Source organism: Eptesicus fuscus, chromosome 5, assembly GCF_027574615.1.
Source record: "Eptesicus fuscus isolate TK198812 chromosome 5, DD_ASM_mEF_20220401, whole genome shotgun sequence".
NCBI lineage: Eukaryota > Metazoa > Chordata > Mammalia > Chiroptera > Vespertilionidae > Eptesicus > Eptesicus fuscus.
The window spans coordinates 77,967,130-77,989,708 of record NC_072477.1 but is presented as its reverse complement, the minus strand read 5'-3'; the positions used below and the strand labels follow the sequence as shown (position 1 = coordinate 77,989,708).

The window sequence follows — 22,579 nt, the reverse complement described above, 5'->3', positions numbered from 1 at the left end:
ATGAATCAGTCTGTAGTGAGTTTCTTTCTGGACCAACAGTTCTTTTGAGACCCAATTTCAATGTCCACCAGTTCCTTATGTGTACATGTTGGTACTGACCCCTCAGCTCTGGATGGTGGACAAATGGTGGTAACGGAAGTCCGACTCCCTCTGGTTTGGTCTCGGCCGGACCCAGGGGCACGGCATCACCCATCTCAGGGGCACGTGGCCTCACCCAGACCCAGGGGGCGCGTGGCCTCACCCAGACCCGGGACCCAGCCTCACCCGGATCCAGGGGCACACGGCCTCACCCGGACCCGGGATCCAGCTTCACCTGGACCCAGGGGCGCGAGGCCTCACCCGGACCCAGGGACGCATGGCCTCTCCCAGACCCAGGGGTGCGCGGCCTCACCCGGACCCGGGCATTATTGGCCTCTCTTTACAACCCCATATTAAGTAACTTCATGTGGGTAGCTTGAAATTGGCCATGGTAGAATATTTATAGTAATTGGCAAACAATGAAAATCAGTTTCTCCCCCCAAACTGGTGGTTATACATCTATCATCATACTACAGACATGGGTGGTAGAAACCAGGAGAGTGAATTAGCTCCCATTGTGGACCTACTGGACATTTGGGCCTGACTTGAGAAAGGCCTGAAGCGTTTTACAGATCCCACGTTCTTGATGGCTGGAATATTGCTGGGGGCTCTGGGCTCTATACTGTGGAAAGACTGATAAGAACAGAGGTTGAGCTCTAACTGGTTTGGCTCAGTGGATAGAGCGTCAGCCTGCGGACTCAAGGGTCCCAGGTTTGATTCCTGTCAAGGGCATGTACCTTGGTTGCGGGCACATCCCCAGTAGGGAGTGTGCAGGAGGCAGCTGATCAATGTTTCTAATTCTCTATCCCTCTCCCTTTCTCTCTGTAAAAAATTAATAAAATATATTTTTTTAAAAAAGAACAGAGGTTGAGTGAGGAGTGACACAAGCGATGATGGATCACTTGTCTTAGTTGGAAAGGTGAAATGAGGGACCGGTGCCAGAAGAAGGGTCTTCCTTTCCCTGGCGTCTCTAGTAGAATCTCGGGAGCCTGGGTGAAGCGGAAACCGCTGTGGTCCAGCGTGCGGTCGCGTCGGCACTCGCTGCAGTCCTTCCCGCCCTCCACCGTCAGATGGCGCTCTTGCACGGCCTTCAGGCTGACCGCCGCCACAGTCTGGAGAGGTGACTGCTGCCGGAGGGTATCTGAGCCCCAGAGAAGGCCCGCCTCCCTGCTCGCAGCCTGTGGGCGCCGGTGATGGCGCCGCTCCCTAAGCTCGCTGTCTTCGACCTGGGTGAGGGGCTCTACTGCGGAGAGTTTCGTAGGGTGCTCTCCTTTTCCAAACCCCAGTTCCAGTTCTCGAGTCCCTGCCCCCTCCAGGCTGAACCCTCCCCTTTCTTCCCCGCGCAGATTACACGCTCTGGCCATTCTGGGTGGACACGCACGTGGACCCCCCATTCCACAAGAGCAGGTGAGGGCGGGCTGGGGAGGCCGGGCCAGAGGGGCGGGCCGGAGCTGAGTGCATTCTCGCCTTCTCCAGTGATGGAACTGTACGAGACAGGCAGGGCAGGACCATCCGACTGTACCCAGAGGTGCCCGAGGTCCTGGACCGATTTCGAGGCCTTGGGGTACCCATGGCAGCCGCTTCACGGTAAGAACAACTGAAAAAAACTGTCAGTCTAATGTTGACAGATGCATACGTGAGACTTCTTGTGTAACCCCTTGGTTACAAAAATTTAGGCGGTGGAAAATTTGTAAGTATTTTACATTTTTAAATTATGACTTCTCCTGTGCCTTTTATTTATTAAACGTTGGCTTAGTGCCACCTATGTCAGACAGGAAGGATTTGAAGTAGAATAAGGACCTAGGAAGCCTATCCATCCATCCTGGGGAAGTACCAAGTTGATTTCCCGCTGGTGATACATAACTTCACTTGCAGCTCGGGCCCTCCACTCTCCTGATCGCATCGACGACATCTTTTTGCAGGACGGGTGAAATTGAAGGGGCCAACCAGCTACTGGAGCTCTTAGGCCTTGTCAGATACTTTGTTCAAAGGGAAATCTATCCAGGCAGCAAGGTCACACACTTTGAGAGGTATGAGGGAGATGAGGGGAGAAGTAGGGGGAGAAGAGCAGAGACTGGAAGAACTAAGAAGCCAGCTTGGTTACTCCCCTGCCCTGCCTCGCACAGGCTGCAGCAGAAGACTGGAGTTCCTTTCTCCCAGATGATCTTCTTCGATGATGAGAAGCGGAATATTGTAGATGTCAGCAAACTGGGTACTGAGTGGTGAGAAGAACCATTTGGGAAATGGGGAAGAAAAGGTTCCTAGGAGAAGTTAGGAATAAAATATCTCTTTTCTTTCTAGGTGTTACCTGCATTCATGTTCAGAATGGAATGAGTCTTCAAATCCTAACTCAAGGATTAGAGACATTTGCAAAGGCCCACGCCGGACCCTGAGGTCCAGTCCTGTGGATGAGCCTCATTTGAGGCATAAAACTCAAGAAAACTAGGAAGGCGTTTTCAGGTGCATGTGTAAATTATAAAGTGTATTTGTGTGACAGAAGAAATCTTATCACAGTGTGGAGTTGTTTGTTTTTCTTGCGTGTGGACCAGGGTGGGCTACCCAGAGTGTGAGGGTTAGACTGCATCAGGTTCTGCCGTACAGCCTTGTGGCAAAACCAGCACTCTGATCCCCTCGTGCTGGCCCCATCCCCATTCCCTGTCCTCCACTGTCCAGGGCATGAAGAACTAAGTCTTCCACTGTCCCCTGCACATTTCCTTCCAGGAAGCAGTTTATTTTGGGGGCAGGGTGGGGGCAGCCTTTTTATACTTCAAAGGCAAGCGGCTGCTTTATTTTTTTATGTGTGTGTGTGTGTGTGTATTTTATTTTTAAGTTTTTAGTTTTGGTTACAGTTTACATTTAATATTATTTTGTTTTGGTTTCATGTGTACAGCGTAGTGGTTAGACAATTATACACTTTACAAGGTGATCCCCCCAATATTTCAAGTACCCACCTGACACCATACAGAGTTATTATAATATTATTGACTATATTCCCTTTGCTGTACTTTATATCCTCATGATTATTTTGTAACTACTAATTTGTACTTTTTTTTAAATTCTTTATTGTTTAAAGTATTACATAAGTCTCCTTTTTCCCCCATTGACCTCTCCCCGGCCGCCCCCACCCCACCCCCGTCTGTGTCCCTTGGTTATGCTCAGATGCATGCATTCTAGTCCTTTGGTTGCTCTCTTACCCACTCACCCCGCCCCGCCCCCGCTTCCCTCACGGGTGGGACGGTCTGTTGGAAGCGGCCGCTTTAAACCCAGCTTGCGGGTTGGGGGCTGGTGGCTCGCGTCACGTGACAGCAGTGGCTTCCCCGGCGCCTGTTGATGCCGCGGCGGTGCCCCGAGAAGGGATTGGCCGAGGCCGGCCTCTGAGTGATGGAGGCACGCTCCCAGAAACGAGGCGGAAGTGTGCAGGCCGCCGTGGGGCCGAGGCGGGAGAGGCAGGGGCGATGAGTGGTCTCAGCCGACTCTTCGGGAGGGGTGAGCACGGGCCACAGGGGAAGGGGAGGGGGGGCAGACGGGGAAGAAACCCAGGGGACAGGCTGTCCCGAAAAGCCTGGTGCTGGCCCAGCAAGGCCTCCAGCGCCTGGAGGCCCCACCTCGTCAGAGCGCCAGGCGCTGCCTGCCCGCCTCCCGCCACCTCGCCACCTCGGAAGGAAGAGCTCTAGGTCCGGGAAGGCACGGGAGTGGAGGACGGCGGCAGTGCTGGCTCCCACGGTTTCGGTTCCGACGGCCAGTGTCCAGCCCTTTCCAAAACTCTGGAGCTCTCCTGATGCAGGGCAAGAGGGAATCTGAGGTGACGAAGAAAGGGGCCTTCTCAAAGCTCCTATCTGATGTGGGAAGACAAGCAAAAACGCATTTACAATATAGTGTAGCACTACATGGCAATGTTCGTGAGAACCAGGGAAGCATAGAAGAAGCAGGTGTCCGGGGTCCGGCCGGCTAGAAGTATGCCAAGTGGAGAATTGAGATACCCCAGGAAGGGGTAACTGCGTGTGTGCGCCAAACAAAGGCTGGAAAGAGGATGTTTAGGTGGAAGAGTAGTTGAAGGGAAAAGAAAGCAGAAGGAAGTGTAGTTGCAGAGGACCTCGTGTGTCTCATTTTTAAAGTTTTGGATTTTATCCTGTAGGCAGTAGTGAGTATGGAAGGATTTTAAGCAGGCAAGGGCCATCGGATTTGTGGGCTGAGGGAAATAACTGAGAAGTGCAGAAGATGAAAGATTGAGATCAGGTTTTAATTTTTTTTTTCTCTTGCCCCCTGTACTTCATTTCATTTAAGCCTGTGGTGGCAGGACCTTGGGTATCTCCTAGGATAGCAAATGGAACAGTGATTACAAAAAGTGACAATTCTGGTGGGGGATGTGATAATGGGAGGTTATGCGTATGTGGGTGCAAGGGGCAAATGGAAAATATCTGTACCTTCCACTCAATTTTGCTGTGACCCTAAAACTGCTCTAAGAAATAAAGTCTACAAAAAAATTTTTAAAGGCTGGAAATGACTTGAAGAGGCAGCTTGGACAGCAAAAGAATACTGGCTTTGGAAGTCATACTGCCACATTTCAATTACTGCTCAATCTCTTATTAGTTGTGATTTCATACAAAAAAAAAAATTTTTAGTGTCTTTGTGCCTGTTTTCACATTTGTGAAGTCCGTCCGTTGTAGAGAGTCATTTTGGGATTGAAATAACACAGCCAAGTGCCTAGCACATACCGTGCACTCCATGATTGGTGGTTAATGTTTTCCCTTCACACAATATGGGCCTTCTCTATTGGACCCCAGGGAAGAAGGAGAAGGGACCAACCCCTGAAGAGGCGATACAGAAACTGAAGGAAACGGAGAAGATACTGATCAAGAAACAGGAGTTTCTGGAACAGAAGATTCAACAGGAGCTACAAACAGCCAAGAAGCATGGGACCAAAAATAAGAGAGGTGACAGGGGAAAGGTGCCAATCGGGAGGACCCAGGTGGGAAGCAGGGGCTTCTGACTGTGATGTTCAAGGTGTGGGCTGGGTCAGCTGCCCTACAGGCTTTGCGGAGGAAGAAAAGACTGGAACAGCAGCTAGCACAAACGGATGGGACATTATCCACCCTGGAGTTTCAGCGTGAAGCCATTGAGAATGCCACCACCAATGCAGAAGTGCTTCGCACCATGGAGCTTGCTGCCCATGGCATGAAGAAAGCCTACCAGGACATGTGGGTATGGGGGGAGGGGCCCAAGCACAGGAGAGTAGCTTGGTATTATGCTTTGGATCTTAAACGCTCTCAGAATGTGAATCTGCAGTATAGACACCCATGATGGCTAGACCTCTGTCAGCCTCCCTTCTCCTTGCAAGAATCTCTCTTTTCTGGCTAGAACTTTCTAGCAAGGAAAAATGATTTTCCTAATTTTTAAAGATTCTTCAGAAAAGGGAGTGTAATCTATTCCCAGCCCCACCCCCATTCCCATGTGGATTCTTGCCATTTTTCAGTTTGCCATTGTAACTTGCCTAGTTGCAATTTTCCAGGGATCTCTTATACCTGCTAGCCATGGATTTATCAGTGAGGCCACAGACAAGGGACTTCATTCATGTGAGATCAGAAAGTCAGGGGGGCAGTTGCCTGATTTCTCGGCTATCTGTCTTCTCAGGGACATTGACAAGGTGGATGAACTGATGGCCGACATCACAGAACAACAGGAGGTGGCCCAGCAGATTTCTGATGCCATTTCTCGGCCTGTGGGCTTTGCAGATGATGTGGATGAGGTGATTGGGTGTGAGGGGTCAGGAAGTCTTGGAGAAAGCACGGGACCAGCCAAAGACAATGTCCAAGAGAATTGGGGGGCGAGTTTAGAGGGGAACATGGTGTGTTTTCAGAAGCAGAAGTTTCCTTTCTTCGTCTTGAATCTTGCCGTTCCCTATCTAGGATGAACTGTTGGAGGAACTAGAGGACCTGGAACAGGAGGAATTGGCTCGGGAGTTGTTACATGTGGGCGACAAGGAGGAAGAACCCCCAGTCAAACTGCCCAGTGTACCCTCTACACATCTGCCTGCAGGGCCAGGTACCCAGGGCTGTTCTGATGTCTCCAGGACTTGAGAGGGTGGGATAGATATGGGGAGAGATTCCTCATCCATCCTGCCTTAAAGGAACCGGGCAGAAAGGGCTGCTGCTAAAGTTGCACAGGTTGTTGTAAGGGCACCTGGCTAAAGGGGAATGGGGGCTGAAATCCAGGCTGTGCTCCACTCAGCAAACTGTGTGCCCTGGTGTAGGGCTGCAGATGCTGTGCAAAACAGGCACCTTTTAAAAATTTGCACGAAGATACAGGAGTAGCAGCAGCCCAGCAAGCAGAAGTACCAAACCTTTAGGTCCTTTGCTGGGGAGAGTGAATTCAGCAGATTCCGAGTGCTGTAGCAAGGGGTGATTGGAAGATGCTGAGGCTTTAACACGTCTTTCTCTGCATATCCTTGTCCCCAAAGCTCCCAAAGCGGATGAAGATGAAGAAGAACTACAGCAGTTGGCTGAGTGGGTATCCTGATGAGTCTGCGCTTATCTTCCTGATGCTGCCTTCATTGATCTCTTTTCCTTAAGTGCCAAGTGCTGAGCTAAAGGAACATAGCCTGTTTGGGAGGCCCTGCTGAGGGTGGTGGTATAGCCCTGCCAGAGAAAGGGTCTGTTGCCCTCCAATCCCTGGCTCAACTCTGCAGAAGGATCTTGGTGCGGGAGGAGCCCTTGGGCTCCCTTCTCTTTGATAACAGTTACAGTGCCCTTGTCTTCAATAAAATTGGGCAGATGGAATCCCTGTGCTTATGCTGCCTTGTCTACACCTGAAACTTGGAGCTGTTTCGGCAATGAATAATAACAGGAATAATGCAGGGGCATTGGAACATAGAATAAGTGTTTCCAATATCTCACCTACTAGGTTCATCTTTCAGGTTGGTCTGTCCTGGAGCTGCTAGAGCTGGGGTTGAGGAAACTGCCACCTGTTGCTTATCTTAGAACTGGAGCTTTCTCTGCGTCTTCCCTCATCACTTCCCCGTCAGTGTCTGGCAAGACAGCCCCGTGATTTACTGCCGTTTCCTTTGGCAAAGCCCATTATTAATGACAGGGAGGGAGACTACAGAGATAAAGGGGCAAGTAGCTTTCCTTTATCCAGAACCCATAGTTAGTAGACTTGAACGGTCACTTTTCTGTCTAGTGCAGTGATGGGCAACCTTTTGAGCTTGGTGTGTCAAACTTCGCCAAAAAAACTGAGCATAACTCGGGTAGTGTGTCACTTTGAGGAAAAAGCATTATTTCGTAAATGTTTCATCCTCAGGAGCAGCAAATGTTTCATCCTCGGCATGCGGCCGCCTCAGTGGCCGCGTGTCATCAGAAATGGCTACGCGTGTCATAGGTTCGCCATCACTGGTCTAGGAGCAATGGTGTATGGGGCTATGATACACTAGGGTTGTTTCAATAGTGAATTTAGAGGAGCGACAAGGAACAAGATACTTCATATATCCTGATACCCATTTCTTTTCTTTTTTAAAAAAAATAAGTTTGTATTGCTTTCAGAGAGGGAAGGAGAGAGAGAAACATCAATGATGAGAGAGGATCATTGATCGGCTGCCCCCTACTGGGGACTGAGCCAGCAGCCCAGGCATGTGCCCCGACCTGTAATTGAACTGTGACCTCCAACCACTGAGCACCACTGGCCATGCTTGATAACCCGTTTCTAAAAGAACAAACAATGCTGTCCCTTTAGACCAGTGGTTCTCAACCTTTCCAATGCCGCGGCCCTTTAATACAGTTCCTCATGTTGTGGTGACCCCCAACCATACAATTATTTTCGTTGCTACTTCATAACTAATTTTGCTCCTGTTAATGAATCGTAATGTAAATATCTGTGTTTTCCGATGGTCTTAGGCGACCCTGCTAGTGGTTCGTGACCCACAGGTTGAGAACCGCTGCTGTAGAGCCTAAAACCATCGGAAAACACAGATATTTACATTACGATTCATTAACAGTAGCAAAATTAGTTATGAAGTAGCAACGAAAATAATTGTATGGTTGGGGGGTCACCACAACATGAGGAACTGTATGAAAGGGTCGCGGCATTAGGAAGGTTGAGAACCACTGCCTATAGACAGAGGCAGAGCCATGACCAAACAGCAACCAGGGCCTCGACCCTATGACTTGACCGTTTAAAGTGCAAAGAAATGTAAAATAGTGAACATGTACTTAGCCAGAATAATGAAGCTCCCCTAAAGCATGTTTTCGTCTGAGCACCCCCTCCCGCATGAGCCAAATATGAACTACACTGTAAATGACAATGTGGACTTAACAGCTGTCAAGATTACTAGTCACAGGCTCTGGGCAGAAATCCACCTCTTACCCTCAGCAGTGTTCCCTGCTAAGATTCCCTGAGGAAAAAATATCTTTGACCCCAACGGATGAAACTAAATCAGAATTAGATTTATTTTTGGTATAAAAGATTTTTGCCCCAGACCCTTCCTGCTTTGCTCCTCTCTCAACCCCTGCCTCAGCCACTTTCAGATACTGATTTCCAAGGATGGGCGACGATTCGCCGTGCTGAGCGGCTGGCACATGGCCTCAAGCAGCCTGATCTCATGGGTGGGTTGCTCAGGCTGGAACTTGAGCACCCATGGATCCTTGATGATGTCCAGGATGGTGGCACGCTTGGTGGCTTGACGTAGCGTCTGGAAGACCAGGTTCTAAGGCAGGGGAGAGAGGGGTCTTGGCTGAGCCTCCCATTATACCACATAGGCAGTGAACAGGGGACCTAAGAAAGAAGCAGGATAGCCCATCACACCACTCTGATGGAAGGGGCTCTGGCCCTGATTTTATCCTGAAGAACCAGGCCTTTAACTCCCTGGAGGGGAAGAGAAGGATGGATTCATTGGGGGGCGAGGAGGAGGGGGGGAAGAATCCCTTGCATAATCCTCTTCCGCCTAAAAAGATAGGTGAATCCTGCTCACCACTCACATCTAAGGTGCGGAGCCCAGTGGTTGACCCTTTAAGTCCTTCCCACTATTCTAGGGCAGGGGCTAAAGTGCAAGATGGCTCTGGTAGGGAAGAGCCTTCTCCAGGGTTGGGAAGCCTAGGTTGGGTTCCCTCCCTGTGGGTCATCCCTGAGTCCTCAGTACTATTGGGGGAGCCAGCACCTTGCACTCCTGGGAGATGGACAAATTAGGTGGAAAAGTGACCTCCTTCTGAGTCTCTTTCAGCAGCTTCTTGAGATTGGTGTCATCAAAGGGCAGACGGGCCACCAGTAGAGTGTAGAGGATGACGCCCATGCTCCAGGTGTCAGACAGGAAAGGGTTGTAGGGTAAGCCTAACAAGATCTCTGGGCAGGCATAAGCAAAGCTGCCACAGTAGGTCTGGCTGAGGTGGGTAAAACAGTTCCTTTGGTGTAAAGAAGGGCTATTGCGCACAGAATGGTTAGAAGGTACCATCTTGGCGAAGCCAAAGTCTGATATCTTCACATTCTCCCGCTTGTCCAGCAATAAGTTCTCCAACTTTAAGTCCCTATAAGGAGCAGAAAAGCTGGGGGTCAGGGAGAGGACTTAGTATTAGACTCAGATCTGAAGGGCCAGGGGTCAGAGGCCAGAGATGAGAAAAGGCATAGTGGGAGAGAGATGCCATTGTGAGAAAACCGAGGAAGGAAAGCCATGAAGTTGTGAGCAGAGCCCAAAGAGGAAAGAGGGTGGTACCTGAGGACCCCTGGGAGCTCACCTTTTCATAAGGTGCTTTACTCACAGTGGGTACTTAATAAATGTTCTTGACCAGCTGACTAAAAAATATGGCTGAATGGGCCTAGATACTGAGAAGGGAGGTCAAAGGAAGAAAAAACAGGGCAAAAAATGTGCATAAACCCCCCTTGAGAGCCCAAAGGCCCCCGTCTGGGTGGCAGCACACTCACCGGTGCACGATGCCCTTGCTGTGCAGGTAGGCGATGCCCAGGGTCATCTGGGAGAACCACTTGCCCGCAAGGGGCTCAGAGCAGGCCCCGTAGCGCTGGACCCATTCAAGGACATCGCCGCCCTGAGCCAGCTCCAGAATTATGTACACACGGGACGTGGTCTCGATGGCCTGGTAGAAGTTGATGAGGTTCTTGTGCCGCAGGACCTTCATTACCTGGCCCCAGAAGAGGGACCCATCAAACCTGGGAAGGGAGAACCGTGGCTGCGCTCCCAGCCCCCTGCTCTCTCAGTGCTTCGTTCACAGAACTTTGCAGTAGGAACAAAAGAGGGTTTTGTGGCCTGTGGGCAAACCCTGTGCTTTGCACTTGCCCTTTTTGAGGGCTGACGGTGAATGAGTGGAAAGAGAGTGAATCTATATCAGTTCTGGTTTGGGGGTTTCCGGCCCCATCCCCTCCTAGCCATACTTCTTCTGAGAAGCCTTAAGCAGCTTGGTACCAGTTCCCTCTTCCTGTCCCCTTTCTAACCTGTATCTCACGAGGCAGGAACTTGTTAAGATAGTCCTCAGAGGCCTTCTTCTTTGAAATGATCTTGACAGCCACCATGACCTTCTGCTTTGTGTAGTAAGCTTCATACACTGTCCCATAGGAGCCATTGCCAATGGCCTTGCCCACTTCATAACCGTACTCCTCCATGACGGAGCGGTAGGCTGAAGTGGTTGGTGCTGCCTCCTGGGTGTCTCCCTTCCCCATGTGCTGGGCTTGCTGAGAGCAGGGAGCTGTGCTACTTAAGAGCCTCCTGTCTGCTCAGAAAACCAACACCTTGAGCCACCGAGGGCTAGGGTACCAACGTGAAGTTAGTCTCCAAATGCTTGCCTGTGCAGTCACACAAATCTGGGATGCTGGGTTCAGCTCTCCACTGGGAACATGGAGGGGGAAAAGGGAGAAGCAATTCTTTGTCTCCACTAGCTGTTGTTACTCGTTCTCCTCTTGATTATGGAATTCCCCAAGGTCCCATGTTCCGCACACATCACAATTCACCTTCTATTCACCACTGGCCACAAGGCTTGAGAATGAAGTGGTTTGGAACATACCCATTCCTGGAGCACCTTCACAATCTGGTGAGACTCCCTCCATAGATATGGTCACTTCAACCATTCATGTTTATTGAGCACCTACTATGTGCCAGGCAGTGTGCTGAGTACTGAGATAAAATAAGCAACAGGGCTAGTAGACCCTGAGCTCCCAGATTTTTAAAAAAATATATATTTTATTGATTTTTTACAGAGAGGAAGGGAAAGGAATAGAGAGCTAGAAACATCGGTGAGAGAGAAACATCAATCAGCTGCCTCCTGCACACCCCCAACTGGGGATGTGCCTGCAACCAAGGCACATGCCCCTGACCAGAATCAAACCCAGGACCCTTGAGTCCGCAGGCCAACGCTCTATCCACTGAGCCAAACCAGTCAGGGCTGTGCGCCCAGATTTTATATCCAGCATGAAAAACACATGAGTATGAGAATTTTTTTTTTTAATTGATTTCAGAGAGGAAAGGACAGAAACATCAATGATGAGAATCACTGATTGGCTGTCTACTGCACGACCCCTACTGGGGCGGGAGGTAGGGGGGGGGGGGGGGAGGGGGGGGGGGGGGGAGGATCGAGCCCGCAACCCAGGCTTGTGCCCTTGGCAGGAATTGAACCTGGGACCTTTTAGTGCGCAGGCCGACACTATCCACTGAGCCAAACTGGCTAGGGCAATGAGTGTGAGAATATTAAAGAGAATTGAAAGGTATTGTAGAAGCAATTCTAAAGAATCTTTAAAATTCATACATTTTTCTGTTTTTGGCTTAAAACAACTTTATTTTTGCAAATTGAGCTAGACTTAGTTGGGTGTTTCATCTGGTGATCTCATCTCAGCTGGGATGGTTTGTTTCTGCTTCATATGGTCTCATTATCCAGCAGACTAGCTTGAGTTCCCTCACACAGTGACACTGAATTTCAAGAGAAAAAAAAAAAATCACAAGTTGCATGACCAATTAAGGCTAGGCTCTAAAATCACAAAGCATCACTTCAATACCTTTATAAGAGTAAAGACAATTACAAGGTTACAAGGATCACTCAGATTGAAGGTGTGGAAAAGTAGACTCCACCTCTTAACCCTGAAATGCATTATTTGGCCTTCCATGACCCTAAACTCTACTTCACCCTAAAGTCCAAAGCATAAACCTGATTTAATTCCATTTAAAACTATTTCTTAAAACATATTTTTATTGATTTCAGAGAGAAAGGGAGAGAGATAAGACATCAATGATGAAAATAATCTATCAGCTGCCTCCTGCACAACCCCCACTGGGGATCGAGCCCACAACCCCAGCATGTAACCTGACCCAGAATCAAACCAGGGACCTCTAGGTTCCTGGGTCAATGCTCAACTGCTGAGCCACACCAGCTAGGCCCATTTAAAACAATTTAATATGTTCTCATTCTCCTTAGGATCAAGTACAAATTATTTTTAAAAAAAATTTTTTTATTGGCCGAAACCGGTTTGGCTCAGTGGATAGAGCGTCAGCCTGCGGACTGAAGGGTCCCGGGTTTGATTCTGGTCAGGGGCACATCCCCAGTAGGGGGTGTGCAGGAGGCAGCTGATCGATGTTTCTCTCTCGTCGATGTTTCTAACTCTCTATCCCTCTCCCTTCCTCTCTGTAAAAAATCAATAAAATATAAAATATATATATATATATATATATTTTTATTTTAATTGATTTCAGAGAGGAAGGGAGAGGGAGAGATAGAAACATCAATGATGAGAATCATTGATCGGCTGCCTCCTGCATGGCCCTCCACTGGGGATTGAGCCCACAACCCAGGCATGTGCCCTTGATCAGAATTGAACCCAGGACCCTTTAGTCCACAGGCTGACGCTCTATCCATTGAGCCAAACCAGTTAGGGCTTGCCTGTGTTTTTAATTTTATTTTTTTAAAATTGATTGCAGCCCTAGCTGGTTTGGCTCAGTAGATAAAGCATCGGCCTTCGGACTGAAGGGTCCTGGGTTCGATCCCCAGTGGGGGCCATGCTGGAGGCAGCTGATCAATGATTCTCAACATTGATGTTTCTATCTCTCCTCTCCCTCTCCCTTCCTCTCTGAAATCAATAAAATATATATATTTAAAAAACAAACAAAATACAGACAAGAATGTGGCTGAAATGATGGAATGCAGAATCTAAATTGCATGGGTTGGAAAACAAGACAGAAAAAAAGCCAAAGGGGAAGGGGTAGGGGTTCTAGGTCTCAGTGAAATGGAAGAACAAATTTGGTGGGAATGCCAGGACAAGAGGTTGTGGTCATAAAGGGGTTGTCTGGATTTAAGATTTGGGGAGAGGGAAAAGGGGCATACGGAGGAAAATCCAAGGGAAGAATCAGATGTCTTTTATCTTCCATCCTCCAAAATAAAACAAAAACTTCAATAACAGATTATGCCATAGGCTATTGGTAAATTCCCATTTATTGACAACCTGACCTACATATCTTCAATCTATCAAGATGATCATTGTCCGGGGCACTGTGGTAAGGAGGCAGGGGTGGAGGGGAGTTACCCACTTCATTTGAAGAACGTGTATTAAGCTACCTACTATATACAAAAGCACTGCTAGGTCCAGAGGATACCAAAATGGATAAATTTCTGTAAGGAGTTAGCAATTAACAAGGGAGACACACATAAGAAATAACAGTACAGTGAGATAAAGTGCTACAAACAAAGCATGGAAGGAGATGCAATGGGAAGGCTTTATAGAGAAGATGGTGCTTGCACTGTTCAAAAGTCTCCAGGCAGATAAGGAATGGTAGATTGGGCAATTGAGGCAGAAGGAACCAATGAGGCTTGCAGGCTTGAGAGAACATGACATTTAGAATTTCAACATGAGCCCTGGCCAGATAGCAGTTGGTTAGAGCATCATCCCAAAACACCACTGTTGCCAGTTCTATCTCAGATCAGGACACATACAACCAATAAATGCATAAATAAGTGGAACAACAAATTGAGGTTTCTCTCCCTTCCTCTCTCTAAAATTAATAAAAAAGAAAAGAGAATTTTAACTTGAATACAGGTTAGGATTACAGAAGGGGAAGAATGTACCTAAAAAAACCAATTAAGGTCCAGGTCTGAGTGACCTTACATGCCAAGCTTTTTTGTTTTTAATATATTTTTATTGATTTCAGAGAGGACGGGAGAGGAGAGATAGAAACATCAATAACAAGAATCATTGATCAGCTGCCTACTGCATGCCCCCACTATTGGGGATTGAGCCGGCAACCTGGGCCTGTGCCCTGACTGGGAATCAAACCATGACCTCCTGGCTCATAGGTCAATGCTCAACCACTGATCTATGCCAGCCAGGCCATGCCAAGCTTTTTTGACTTTACCTTATATACTCATGGTCAAATTTTGGTGTGCACCAAAATGAGAGCTTATTAAAAAACAGTGATGCCCACTCCCCCAAAATCCTGATTTGGTGGTACCCAGATACCTATGTTTTTAATAAGCTGCTGTCATGGTAATTTAGGTGAGACACGGTGGGCCTGAATCAAGACAGCCAGGGAGAGCAGGTATTTGGAAGGTATTTGTGAAATAAGCAGAAGGGATTTGAAGGCACTGATCTGGGGGATGGGGAGGGAGATGGTAACTGAGAAAGAGGCCCAGGTTTCTGGCTTTAGAGACCGATGGTTGTCACTTAAAAACTCAAAAACTCTTCCAAAGCCACTTAAGCTACTTAAAAAACACACACCAAAAACAAACAAAACATTTTTTTTTATTTTTATTTTTTTACTTATTTCAGAAAGGGAGGGGAAGAGAGAGATAGAAACATCAATGATGAGAGAGAATCACTGATCGGTTGCCTCCTGCACGCCGCCTACTGAGGATGGAGCCACAACCCGGGCTTGTGCCCTTGAACTGAATCAAACCCGGGACCCTTCCGTCCACAGGCCGAAGCTCTATCCACCAAGCCAAACAGGCTAGGGCTTAAGCTACTTTTCTAACTGCAAGATTCATTTTCTAAAAAACGCAACCCCCTACTTCCTGGAACCTCACCCCCTGTAGAAAGGAGGGCTGGGTCAGAGGGGGCAGATGTAGGTAAATGAAGGACTTTTCAGGCCAGAAGCCACTTGGGACTTTCAGCTTCTTTACATGTTGCTCCCAGGTGGACAAAGGAAAGTCACTGCCTCTGGGCCTGATCTCCAGGAAAATGCCCCTAAAGGTAGATACCTTGAATAATCTGCAATACAAAATTAAGAGCAGTTCAAATACATACACATAGATAAATAAGAACAAAAACAGGAAAGAGACAAACGAATGGCAAGATTCTTTACCTGCAATTAACAATAACCCTGTCAGACTGCCCAATTCACAGGGTGAACCCGCAGACACCCTCTGTGTGCCTCTACACCAGCCCCCGCTCAGGCTAGCCTAGTGGTCAGCAAACTGCGGGGCTCGCGAGCCACATGCGGCTCTTTGGCCCCTTGAGTGTGGCTCTTCCACAAAATACCATGGCCTGGGCGAGTCTATTTTGAAGAAGTGGCGTTAGAAGAAGTTTAAGTTTTAAAAAGTTGGCTCTTTTACCTATCGTCAGTCATGAAGGGTCATTACCCGGCCAAGGGGCCTCCAATACAGCCTCGGGAAGACAGGCCACTCATGACGGGGAGGAGGGAGGTGAGATCCCGGCTCTAGGACCCTGTGTGGGCTGTGTCCAAAGCCTCACCAGGCCCGGGTTGGGGGCCATGACCGCTCGGGTCTAGGCCTCAGCAGTCGGTGGCGAAAGCCACTGGAGCAGCCGGCAAACGCTTCGGGGCGTCCACTGTGTGGGCACGGCCGCCGCCCGGGTGCCACGTCCTGGACAGTCACTGGGCGCGCACGCGGGGACTGCTCTCAAGGCCTCCGCCCCAAACCTTCCCGGGGACAGGAGGGCGGCCCGGCCGCGACTCTTTTCCCGAAAAGGCGTCCTTATCCAGATGGCCAGACCCGGTCCGCAGCCCTGCTCAGGACACCGTCCGCGGGGCCGCAGTCCCCTTTAACACCTAGGAAGAAGCTCCCAGCCGGGCTGAGGTCCCCGCGGGTGAGAACGGAAGTGGTAAGACTGACGTGTCTTGGGCTGCTCTCCCGATCGCCAGGAGGGCCCCCCGCCCAGGGAGAGGCAGGCTGAGCCTTGAGCGGTCTCCGGAGCTGGGCCGGACCTGCCGCTTCACAAAGCTCATGAGCGAGCACTTCACTGAGCCGAGTGCGGGGTCCCACGTGGTGTGACTGCAGTCGCTACGATCAGGCACAGCGGCGGCCAACCCCATGGAGGTCTGTCCCCAGGTCCTCAGCAGGCCGCCGCGAGCGCGCAGCTCTGGGGCAGACCCCAGCGGGAACCCAAGGGCAGCTACGGGGGCCGCTGAGGCTTCTGGCGCCGCCTCGGCCAGCCCTTCCCGCGCGGTGAGGACCCCGGGACTGCGGCGGGAAGGTGCTGGAGGTGCGAGGCCGCGTGGCGTTGTCATGGCAACGGGCTGGGGCGCGCGGGGGGTGGGGGGCGTGGAAGGGGAGGGCAGCCTGGAGCAGGTGGGCTGCGGGAGGTGGAGGGAACTCCGGGTTGAGGACAAGAGAGCAGAGGTGCAGCCCAGCCTTTGGGACAGAGACATGGTGTGGTGTAGGGGATCAGGAGATGGCTTTCTGAGAGAAGGTCAGATACGCCAATGGGAGGAATTGCAGTTATTGAGCGTCACTCAATTGAAAGTCTTAAAAAAAAAAAGAAAAGAAAAGAAAGGCTTGACTTGGGGCGTCATGAGTTGATTGCTGGTTTCCATAACCTCAGCACTCTCCCAAACAGGTTCCACTGCCTTAAGGATGACAGTCCTAGGGCCCCCTAGAAGTTGGAACTGCCAGTGGTTGCCACTCCTGATGCTGCTGCTGAGCACAAGCCATGAGCCGGGGGTGGCAGGTGTGACACACTACAAAGCCGGCGACCCTGTCATTCTGTATGTCAACAAAGTGGGACCCTACCATAACCCTCAGGAGACTTACCACTACTATCAGCTTCCAGTCTGCTGCCCTGAGAAGATACGGCACAAAAGCCTTAGCCTGGGTGAAGTGCTGGATGGTGACAGAATGGCTGAGTCTTTGTATGAGATTCGCTTTCGGGAGAATGTGGAAAAGAGAATTCTGTGCCACATGCAGCTCAGTTCTGCACAGGTCAGTCTCTCTGCATTGGCTAGAACTTAGCCCTCCTTCCCAGGGACTAATAACAGTGCATCACATTTATGGTTTTCAAAGCATCTTTATGGAAAGATCTGACTTGATTTTAACTACAACCCCATGTGGCAGGCAGGGCAGATGGCATTATTTGCATTCAGTTGATGAAGAAACATAGTACTTTGCTCATAGTACTTTTCAAGACTACATGGATAGCGAATTGCAGAGCTGATATTAGAGCCCAGGGCTCCTGACTCAAGCTTCTCTCTGGTAGTTAGCTTCCAACTATCACTGCTACATAGTTATTTCCGTCCATACTTACCTTTCGGCCCTTCCATAATTGGCTCCTTTACACTCTTCTTAACTTCCCTGTCGTGCTATTTTATTTCTTTTTGTTAATCCTCACTAGGTATGTTTTTCCATTGCTTTTCAGAGACTGAAAGGGAGGGAGAAAGGGAAGGAAGGAGAAACATTGATGTGAGAGAGACACACCGACCGGTTGCCTCCCACACAAGCCCTGATTGGGGGGCAGGGCGTGAACCACAACCCAGGAATGTGCCCTTAACCAGAAATCGAACCCTTTGGTACGTGGGGTGATGCTCTAACCATTTAGCAACACCAGCCAGGGCTGTCATACCATTTTCTTTAGCAAATCTTATATTTGGACACTTTTCCTTAATCTACTCTAGACCTTCTTACACCTTGCCTCTCTCCTTTTTCTAGGTCTTAACCCTGTCAAGTCATACTTGCTCTTGGAGAATCACAACATACTTGGTTGGGTCTAACCCAGTGGATCTAGACAAGGGGCAGTTTTGTCTCCCAAGGGACATTTGGCACTGCCTGGAGTTTTTTTTTTTTTAATATATATTTTATTGATTTTTTTTACAGAGAGGAAGGGAGAGGGATAGAGAGTTAGAAACATCGATGAGAGAGAAACATCGATCAGCTGCCTCTTGCACACCCCATACTGAGGATGTGCCCGCAACCAAGGTACATGCCCTTGACAGGAATTGAACCGGGGACCCTTCAGTCCGTAGGCCGACGCTCTATCCACTGAGCCAAACCGGTTAGGGCTGGAGATATTTTTGATTGTCATTATTGAGGGATGTTACTCTAGTGAGAAGAAGCCAGGAATGATGTATCTTACATCATTCAACCCCAAATGTCAATAGTGCCAAAGTTGAAAAACTCTTCTCTAACCCTGTGCTAGGGAGGCCTTGTCTGATTCCTGACTTGCTCTTTGTAGGTGGAACAGCTGCGCCAGGCCATCGAGGAATTGTACTATTTTGAATTTGTGGTGGACGACTTGCCACTCCGTGGCTTTGTGGGCTACATGGAGGAGAGTGGCTTCCTGCCGCACAGCCACAAGATAGGACTCTGGACCCATTTGGATTTTCACCTGGAATTCCATGGAGATCGCATTATATTTGCCAATGTCTCAGTGCGGGACGTCAAGCCCCACAGTTTAGATGGGTTACGACCTGATGAGTTCCTGGGCCTCACCCACACTTACAGTGTGCGCTGGTCCGAGACTTCAGTGGAGCGTCGCAGTGACAGGCGCCGTGGTGATGATGGGGGTTTCTTTCCCCGGACACTGGAAATCCATTGGTTATCCATCATTAACTCCATGGTGCTTGTGTTTTTACTGGTGGGTTTTGTGGCTGTCATTCTCATGCGTGTGCTTCGGAATGACCTGGCTCGGTACAACTTGGATGAGGAGACAACCTCTGCAGGTTCTGGGGATGACTTTGACCAAGGTGACAATGGCTGGAAAATCATCCATACAGATGTCTTCCGTTTCCCTCCATACCGTGGTCTGCTCTGCGCTGTGCTTGGTGTGGGTGCCCAGTTCCTGGCCCTTGGCACTGGTGAGGTGATAAAAATTAACCAGTGATTATTTCTAAAGGATTAAATCCAAGTAGGTGGTTTGTTCAAAAAGAATCTGCAAGGTTTCTAAATCCAAGTAGGTGGTTTGTTCAAAAAGAATCTGTCCAAGGTGAGGGGCAGACTAAGGGTAAGATGACTCTAGCAAGGATGTATATATTCTAATTGTGGGTTTTCTGGACAACAGAACTGGGAGATAAGTGTTTTACTGGAGGCCTTGGGTCCGGGAGAAGGGGGCTAATTCCTATGAAATTGCCATAAGAGGGATAGGTGAGACCTAACACAGATTTTCCACTACCACCCTGCAGGCATTATTGTCATGGCGCTGCTTGGCATGTTCAATGTGCACCATCATGGGGCCATTAACTCAGCAGCCATCCTGTTGTATGCCTTGACCTGCTGCATCTCTGGCTATGTGTCCAGCCACTTCTACCGGCAGATCGGAGGCGAGCGTTGGGTGTGGAACATCATTCTTACCACCAGTCTCTTCTCTGGTGAGAATTGCTCTTTCCCTGGTGGGCCAACTTAGGAATTTAGAATACAGCATGGAACCTGGGATAGAGTCAGAGGCTCCAAGGGAATGAAAATAGGAAGACAAAAAACAAACAAACGAACAATAAGAAAACCATTCAAAAGACAAGAATGTATTTATTTTGCATGGTTAAAAATATGTAGCCCTTAAAATGTCCTAGGCAGTGTGGTAAGTACTCAACATGCAAATGTTTCATCCTCGGCATGCGGCCGCATGTCATCAGAAATAGCTATGCGTGTCAGTGCTGACACGCGTGTCATAGGTTCACCATAACTGGCTTAGTGGATAGAATGTTGGCCTGTGGACTCAAGGGTCCCAGGTTGGATTCGGTCAGGGGCACATGTCTCAGTTGCAGGCTCAATCCCCGCCCTGGTTGAGGCACATGCAGGAGGCAGCTAATCGATGTTTCTCTGTGTCTTCCTCTCCCTTCCACTCTGAAAAAAAAAAAAAAATAAAAATCAATGGAAGAATATCCTCTGGTGAGGATTAACCAAAAAAAGTAGTGAACCATCCCTAGCCAGTTTGGCTCAGTGTCAGTCAGTGGACTGAAGAGTTCTGGGTTTGATTCTGGTCAAGGGCACATACCTGGGTTGCAGCTCAGTTCCCAGTAGGGGGCATACAGAAGGCAGCCAATCAATAATTCTCTCTCATCATCGATGTTTCTATCTTTCTCCCTTTCCCTTCCTCTCTGAAGTCAATAAATATATATATTTTTAAAAAGTAGTGAATCAGATTTCAGACCCAAGCAGTCTAACTCTAGAGCCTGTAGTCTCAACTATTACATTGAGATAACACTCTTGAATTTATTTTTTGATATTCAAATTTTTTTTTTTTAGTTTTCTTATTTTATTATTAATATTTTTTTTGTTAATCCTCACCTAAGGATATTTTTTCATTGATTTTTCAGAGAGAGTGGAGGGGGAGAGATAGAAACATCAGTGTGAGAGAGACACATTGATTGGTTGCCTCTCATGGGGATTGAGGCTGCAACCAAGGTACATGCCCTTGACCAGAATCGAACCCAGGACCCTTCAGTCCACAGGCCGACACTCTAGCCACTGAGCCAAACTGGCTAGGGTTTAACTTTCTTATTTTTGAGGTGGGCTACCACACTTTAGCCTTCAAGCTGGTATAACCTTTCAAAGGCAGTAGTAATTTGCATTCTAAAACATTCATGTTCCCAATGCTGAAGGTCTGATTTATATTCCATCACATTTATGGTTGAACCAGGGCTTTCTGAAGGAATATTTCACGTTAGGAATCATTGAGACCACAGCAGGTCAGGCCCTTGGGGGCAGGTGGATTTATCCTTAATGATAATGGATGGGAGGGAAGGGGTGTTGGTAAGATAAGGAACAAGAAATGGAACAGGAAAGGGTGGCATCTGCCCGGGAGCAGTGTGAGTGGGTGCCCCCAGGGATGTAGCTCCTAGTGCTGACCCTCTCTCTGGGGGCCCATCCTTGCAGTGCCTTTCTTCCTGACCTGGAGTGTGGTGAACTCAGTACATTGGGCCAATGGTTCGACACAGGCTTTGCCAGCCACCACCATCCTGCTGCTTCTGACGGTTTGGCTGCTGGTGGGCTTTCCCCTCACTGTCATTGGCGGAATCTTCGGGAAGAACAATGCTAACCCCTTTGATGCACCTTGTCGAACCAAGAACATCGCCAGGGAAATCCCGCCTCAGCCCTGGTACAAGTCTACTCTCATCCACATGACTGTTGGAGGCTTCCTGCCTTTCAGGTATCCTCCCTTTATCCTATGGCCATCACTTTCAGGTTCCTGACCTCAACTTTTCCTTTCCCCACTCACCCAATGCCCTAACCCAATATCAGTGATAATCTCTGGTTCAGCTGTACCATTAAGAGATCACTAAGGGTTCCTCCTTTCTCCAAGCAGGACTCAGTTTGAATCAGTACAAATATGAGGTGTCTCACTTGTAAAGCTCTCCAGAGAAATTGCTCCTTTCACCAGCTTCCTGATTTCTGACTTTAGTGTTTGCAAATGCTATATGAGTTAAAGCCCATTTGATTACTCATTCAATTTGTTGAGTACCTCTTAGTGGTGGGCAGATAATACAATGGAAAATAAAAGTCAAGATCCCTGCTCTCAACCTATCAAAAATGTTCTTAAAATGAAAGCAGCTGATCATAGGCAAAAGAATCCCCAACAAACTATGAAACCCGGGGCAAAGTAGATTGGACCCAATTGCCACAAGTGACGCAGTAACATGGAGGGGTGATGGCTAGCTTTTGGCCTGACCACTGTGCTGGCAGTGCATAGCCCTTTAACGCAGTGTCTTGTCTCTTCTCTTCACAGTGCCATCTCTGTGGAGCTGTACTACATCTTTGCCACAGTATGGGGTCGGGAGCAGTACACTTTGTATGGCATCCTCTTCTTTGTCTTTGCCATCCTGCTGAGCGTGGGGGCTTGCATCTCCATTGCGCTCACCTACTTCCAGTTGTCAGGGGAGGATTACCGCTGGTGGTGGCGATCTGTACTGAGTGTTGGCTCCACTGGGCTCTTCATCTTCCTCTACTCAGTGTTCTACTATGCCAGGCGCTCCAACATGTCAGGGCCGGTACAGACAGTGGAGTTCTTTGGCTACTCCTTACTCACTGGTTACATCTTCTTCCTCATGCTGGGCACCATCTCCTTTTTTTCTTCCCTAAAGTTCATCCGTTATATCTATGTTAACCTCAAAATGGACTAGTTTTGGGTGGCAAACTGCTCTTCTCTCCCTTTCTTCACGCTTCGTTTATTTCCTACCATCTCCCCTGATTGACTGAACTGTGTGATGGCATTGTTGCCTTTCCCCTTGCCCTTTGGGCCTCCCTTCCCTGGGAAGTTCCCGAAATTATAAATCTCTATTATATAAGAAATATATATTTGAACTTTTTAAGTTGCCTTTAGTTTTGGTCCTGATTTTTCTTTTTACAATTATCAAAATAAAATTTATTAAGAA

General features: G+C 48.7%; 4 protein-coding genes and 1 long non-coding RNA gene across 11 annotated transcripts; 3 read left to right on the top strand and 2 right to left on the bottom strand.

Moving 5' to 3' along the window:
* Nucleotides 1-1,210: 1,210 nt before the first annotated feature.
* Nucleotides 1,211-2,586, top strand: MDP1 (magnesium dependent phosphatase 1). Its single transcript, XM_008158455.3, has 6 exons — nucleotides 1,211-1,308; nucleotides 1,425-1,485; nucleotides 1,555-1,665; nucleotides 2,001-2,108; nucleotides 2,205-2,290; nucleotides 2,380-2,586. Exons 1-6 carry the CDS (start codon nucleotides 1,272-1,274, stop codon nucleotides 2,469-2,471), a joined length of 495 nt encoding a protein of 164 aa, XP_008156677.2. The 5' UTR covers nucleotides 1,211-1,271; the 3' UTR covers nucleotides 2,472-2,586.
* Nucleotides 2,587-3,317: 731 nt separating this feature from the next.
* On the top strand, nucleotides 3,318-6,854 carry CHMP4A (charged multivesicular body protein 4A). Of its 2 annotated transcripts, none has more exons than XM_054716475.1 (6): nucleotides 3,318-3,564; nucleotides 4,863-5,012; nucleotides 5,099-5,276; nucleotides 5,710-5,824; nucleotides 5,985-6,120; nucleotides 6,545-6,854. In XM_054716475.1, exons 1-6 carry the CDS (start codon nucleotides 3,534-3,536, stop codon nucleotides 6,592-6,594), a joined length of 660 nt encoding a protein of 219 aa, XP_054572450.1. In that variant the 5' UTR covers nucleotides 3,318-3,533; the 3' UTR covers nucleotides 6,595-6,854. The 2 variants fall into 2 exon arrangements, with proteins under 2 accessions (XP_054572450.1, XP_008156678.2); XM_008158456.3 differs by having other exon boundaries at nucleotides 3,321-3,564; nucleotides 6,536-6,854.
* A 1,638-nt stretch (nucleotides 6,855-8,492) lies between these two features.
* TSSK4 (testis specific serine kinase 4) lies at nucleotides 8,493-10,954 on the bottom strand. 3 transcript variants are annotated; one of them, XM_028135233.2, is made up of 4 exons: nucleotides 10,507-10,954; nucleotides 9,982-10,196; nucleotides 9,224-9,605; nucleotides 8,493-8,773 (listed from the first exon to the last, which is right to left on the bottom strand). In XM_028135233.2, the coding sequence occupies exons 1-4, from the start codon at nucleotides 10,729-10,731 to the stop codon at nucleotides 8,591-8,593; spliced, it is 1,005 nt and encodes a 334-aa protein (XP_027991034.1). In that variant the 5' UTR covers nucleotides 10,732-10,954; the 3' UTR covers nucleotides 8,493-8,590. The 3 variants fall into 3 exon arrangements, with proteins under 3 accessions (XP_027991034.1, XP_027991035.1, XP_008156679.1); XM_028135234.2 differs by having other exon boundaries at nucleotides 9,266-9,605; XM_008158457.3 differs by having other exon boundaries at nucleotides 9,224-9,587.
* Nucleotides 10,955-11,794: 840 nt separating this feature from the next.
* On the bottom strand, nucleotides 11,795-15,672 carry LOC129149171 (uncharacterized). The gene is made up of 3 exons (XR_008556159.1): nucleotides 15,597-15,672; nucleotides 15,069-15,252; nucleotides 11,795-11,971 (listed from the first exon to the last, which is right to left on the bottom strand). It is a non-coding gene; the product is annotated as an uncharacterized LOC129149171 (long non-coding RNA).
* Nucleotides 15,673-16,063: 391 nt separating this feature from the next.
* Nucleotides 16,064-22,519, top strand: TM9SF1 (transmembrane 9 superfamily member 1). Of its 4 annotated transcripts, none has more exons than XM_054716472.1 (6): nucleotides 16,064-16,104; nucleotides 16,840-17,201; nucleotides 18,448-19,069; nucleotides 19,394-19,579; nucleotides 21,084-21,357; nucleotides 21,934-22,519. In XM_054716472.1, the coding sequence occupies exons 2-6, from the start codon at nucleotides 16,857-16,859 to the stop codon at nucleotides 22,325-22,327; spliced, it is 1,821 nt and encodes a 606-aa protein (XP_054572447.1). In that variant the 5' UTR covers nucleotides 16,064-16,104; nucleotides 16,840-16,856; the 3' UTR covers nucleotides 22,328-22,519. The 4 variants fall into 4 exon arrangements, with proteins under 4 accessions (XP_054572447.1, XP_054572448.1, XP_027991029.1 ...); XM_054716473.1 differs by lacking the exon at nucleotides 16,064-16,104 and adding an exon at nucleotides 16,240-16,319; XM_028135228.2 differs by lacking the exon at nucleotides 16,064-16,104 and adding an exon at nucleotides 16,327-16,485.
* Nucleotides 22,520-22,579: the final 60 nt, after the last annotated feature.

Bases quoted from the DNA above. Each gene is read 5' to 3' on its own strand.
- MDP1 (XM_008158455.3), top strand. From the start codon at position 1,272: ATGGCGCCGCTCCCTAAGCTCGCTGTCTTCGACCTGG. The intron at 1,309-1,424 runs GTGAGGGGCTCT...TTCCCCGCGCAG, and splicing joins GCTCGCTGTCTTCGACCTGG to ATTACACGCTCTGGCCATTC. The intron at 2,109-2,204 runs GTATGAGGGAGA...TGCCTCGCACAG, and splicing joins AAGGTCACACACTTTGAGAG to GCTGCAGCAGAAGACTGGAG.
- CHMP4A (XM_008158456.3), top strand. From the start codon at position 3,534: ATGAGTGGTCTCAGCCGACTCTTCGGGAGGG. The intron at 5,277-5,709 runs GTGGGTATGGGG...CTGTCTTCTCAG, and splicing joins AAGAAAGCCTACCAGGACAT to GGACATTGACAAGGTGGATG. The intron at 6,121-6,535 runs GTACCCAGGGCT...TTGTCCCCAAAG, and splicing joins ACATCTGCCTGCAGGGCCAG to CTCCCAAAGCGGATGAAGAT.
- TSSK4 (XM_028135233.2), bottom strand. From the start codon at position 10,731: ATGGGGAAGGGAGACACCCAGGAGGCAGCACCAACCACTTCAGCCTAC. The intron at 10,197-10,506 runs GTTAGAAAGGGG...TTCTGGGGCCAG, and splicing joins TCCTGCCTCGTGAGATACAG to GTAATGAAGGTCCTGCGGCA. The intron at 8,774-9,223 runs GTGCTGGCTCCC...CCCCTGCCTTAG, and splicing joins CCATCTCCCAGGAGTGCAAG to AACCTGGTCTTCCAGACGCT.
- TM9SF1 (XM_054716472.1), top strand. From the start codon at position 16,857: ATGACAGTCCTAGGGCCCCCTAGAAGTTGGAACTGCCAGTGGTTGCCA. The intron at 19,070-19,393 runs GTGAGGTGATAA...ACCACCCTGCAG, and splicing joins GTTCCTGGCCCTTGGCACTG to GCATTATTGTCATGGCGCTG. The intron at 21,358-21,933 runs GTATCCTCCCTT...TTCTCTTCACAG, and splicing joins GGAGGCTTCCTGCCTTTCAG to TGCCATCTCTGTGGAGCTGT.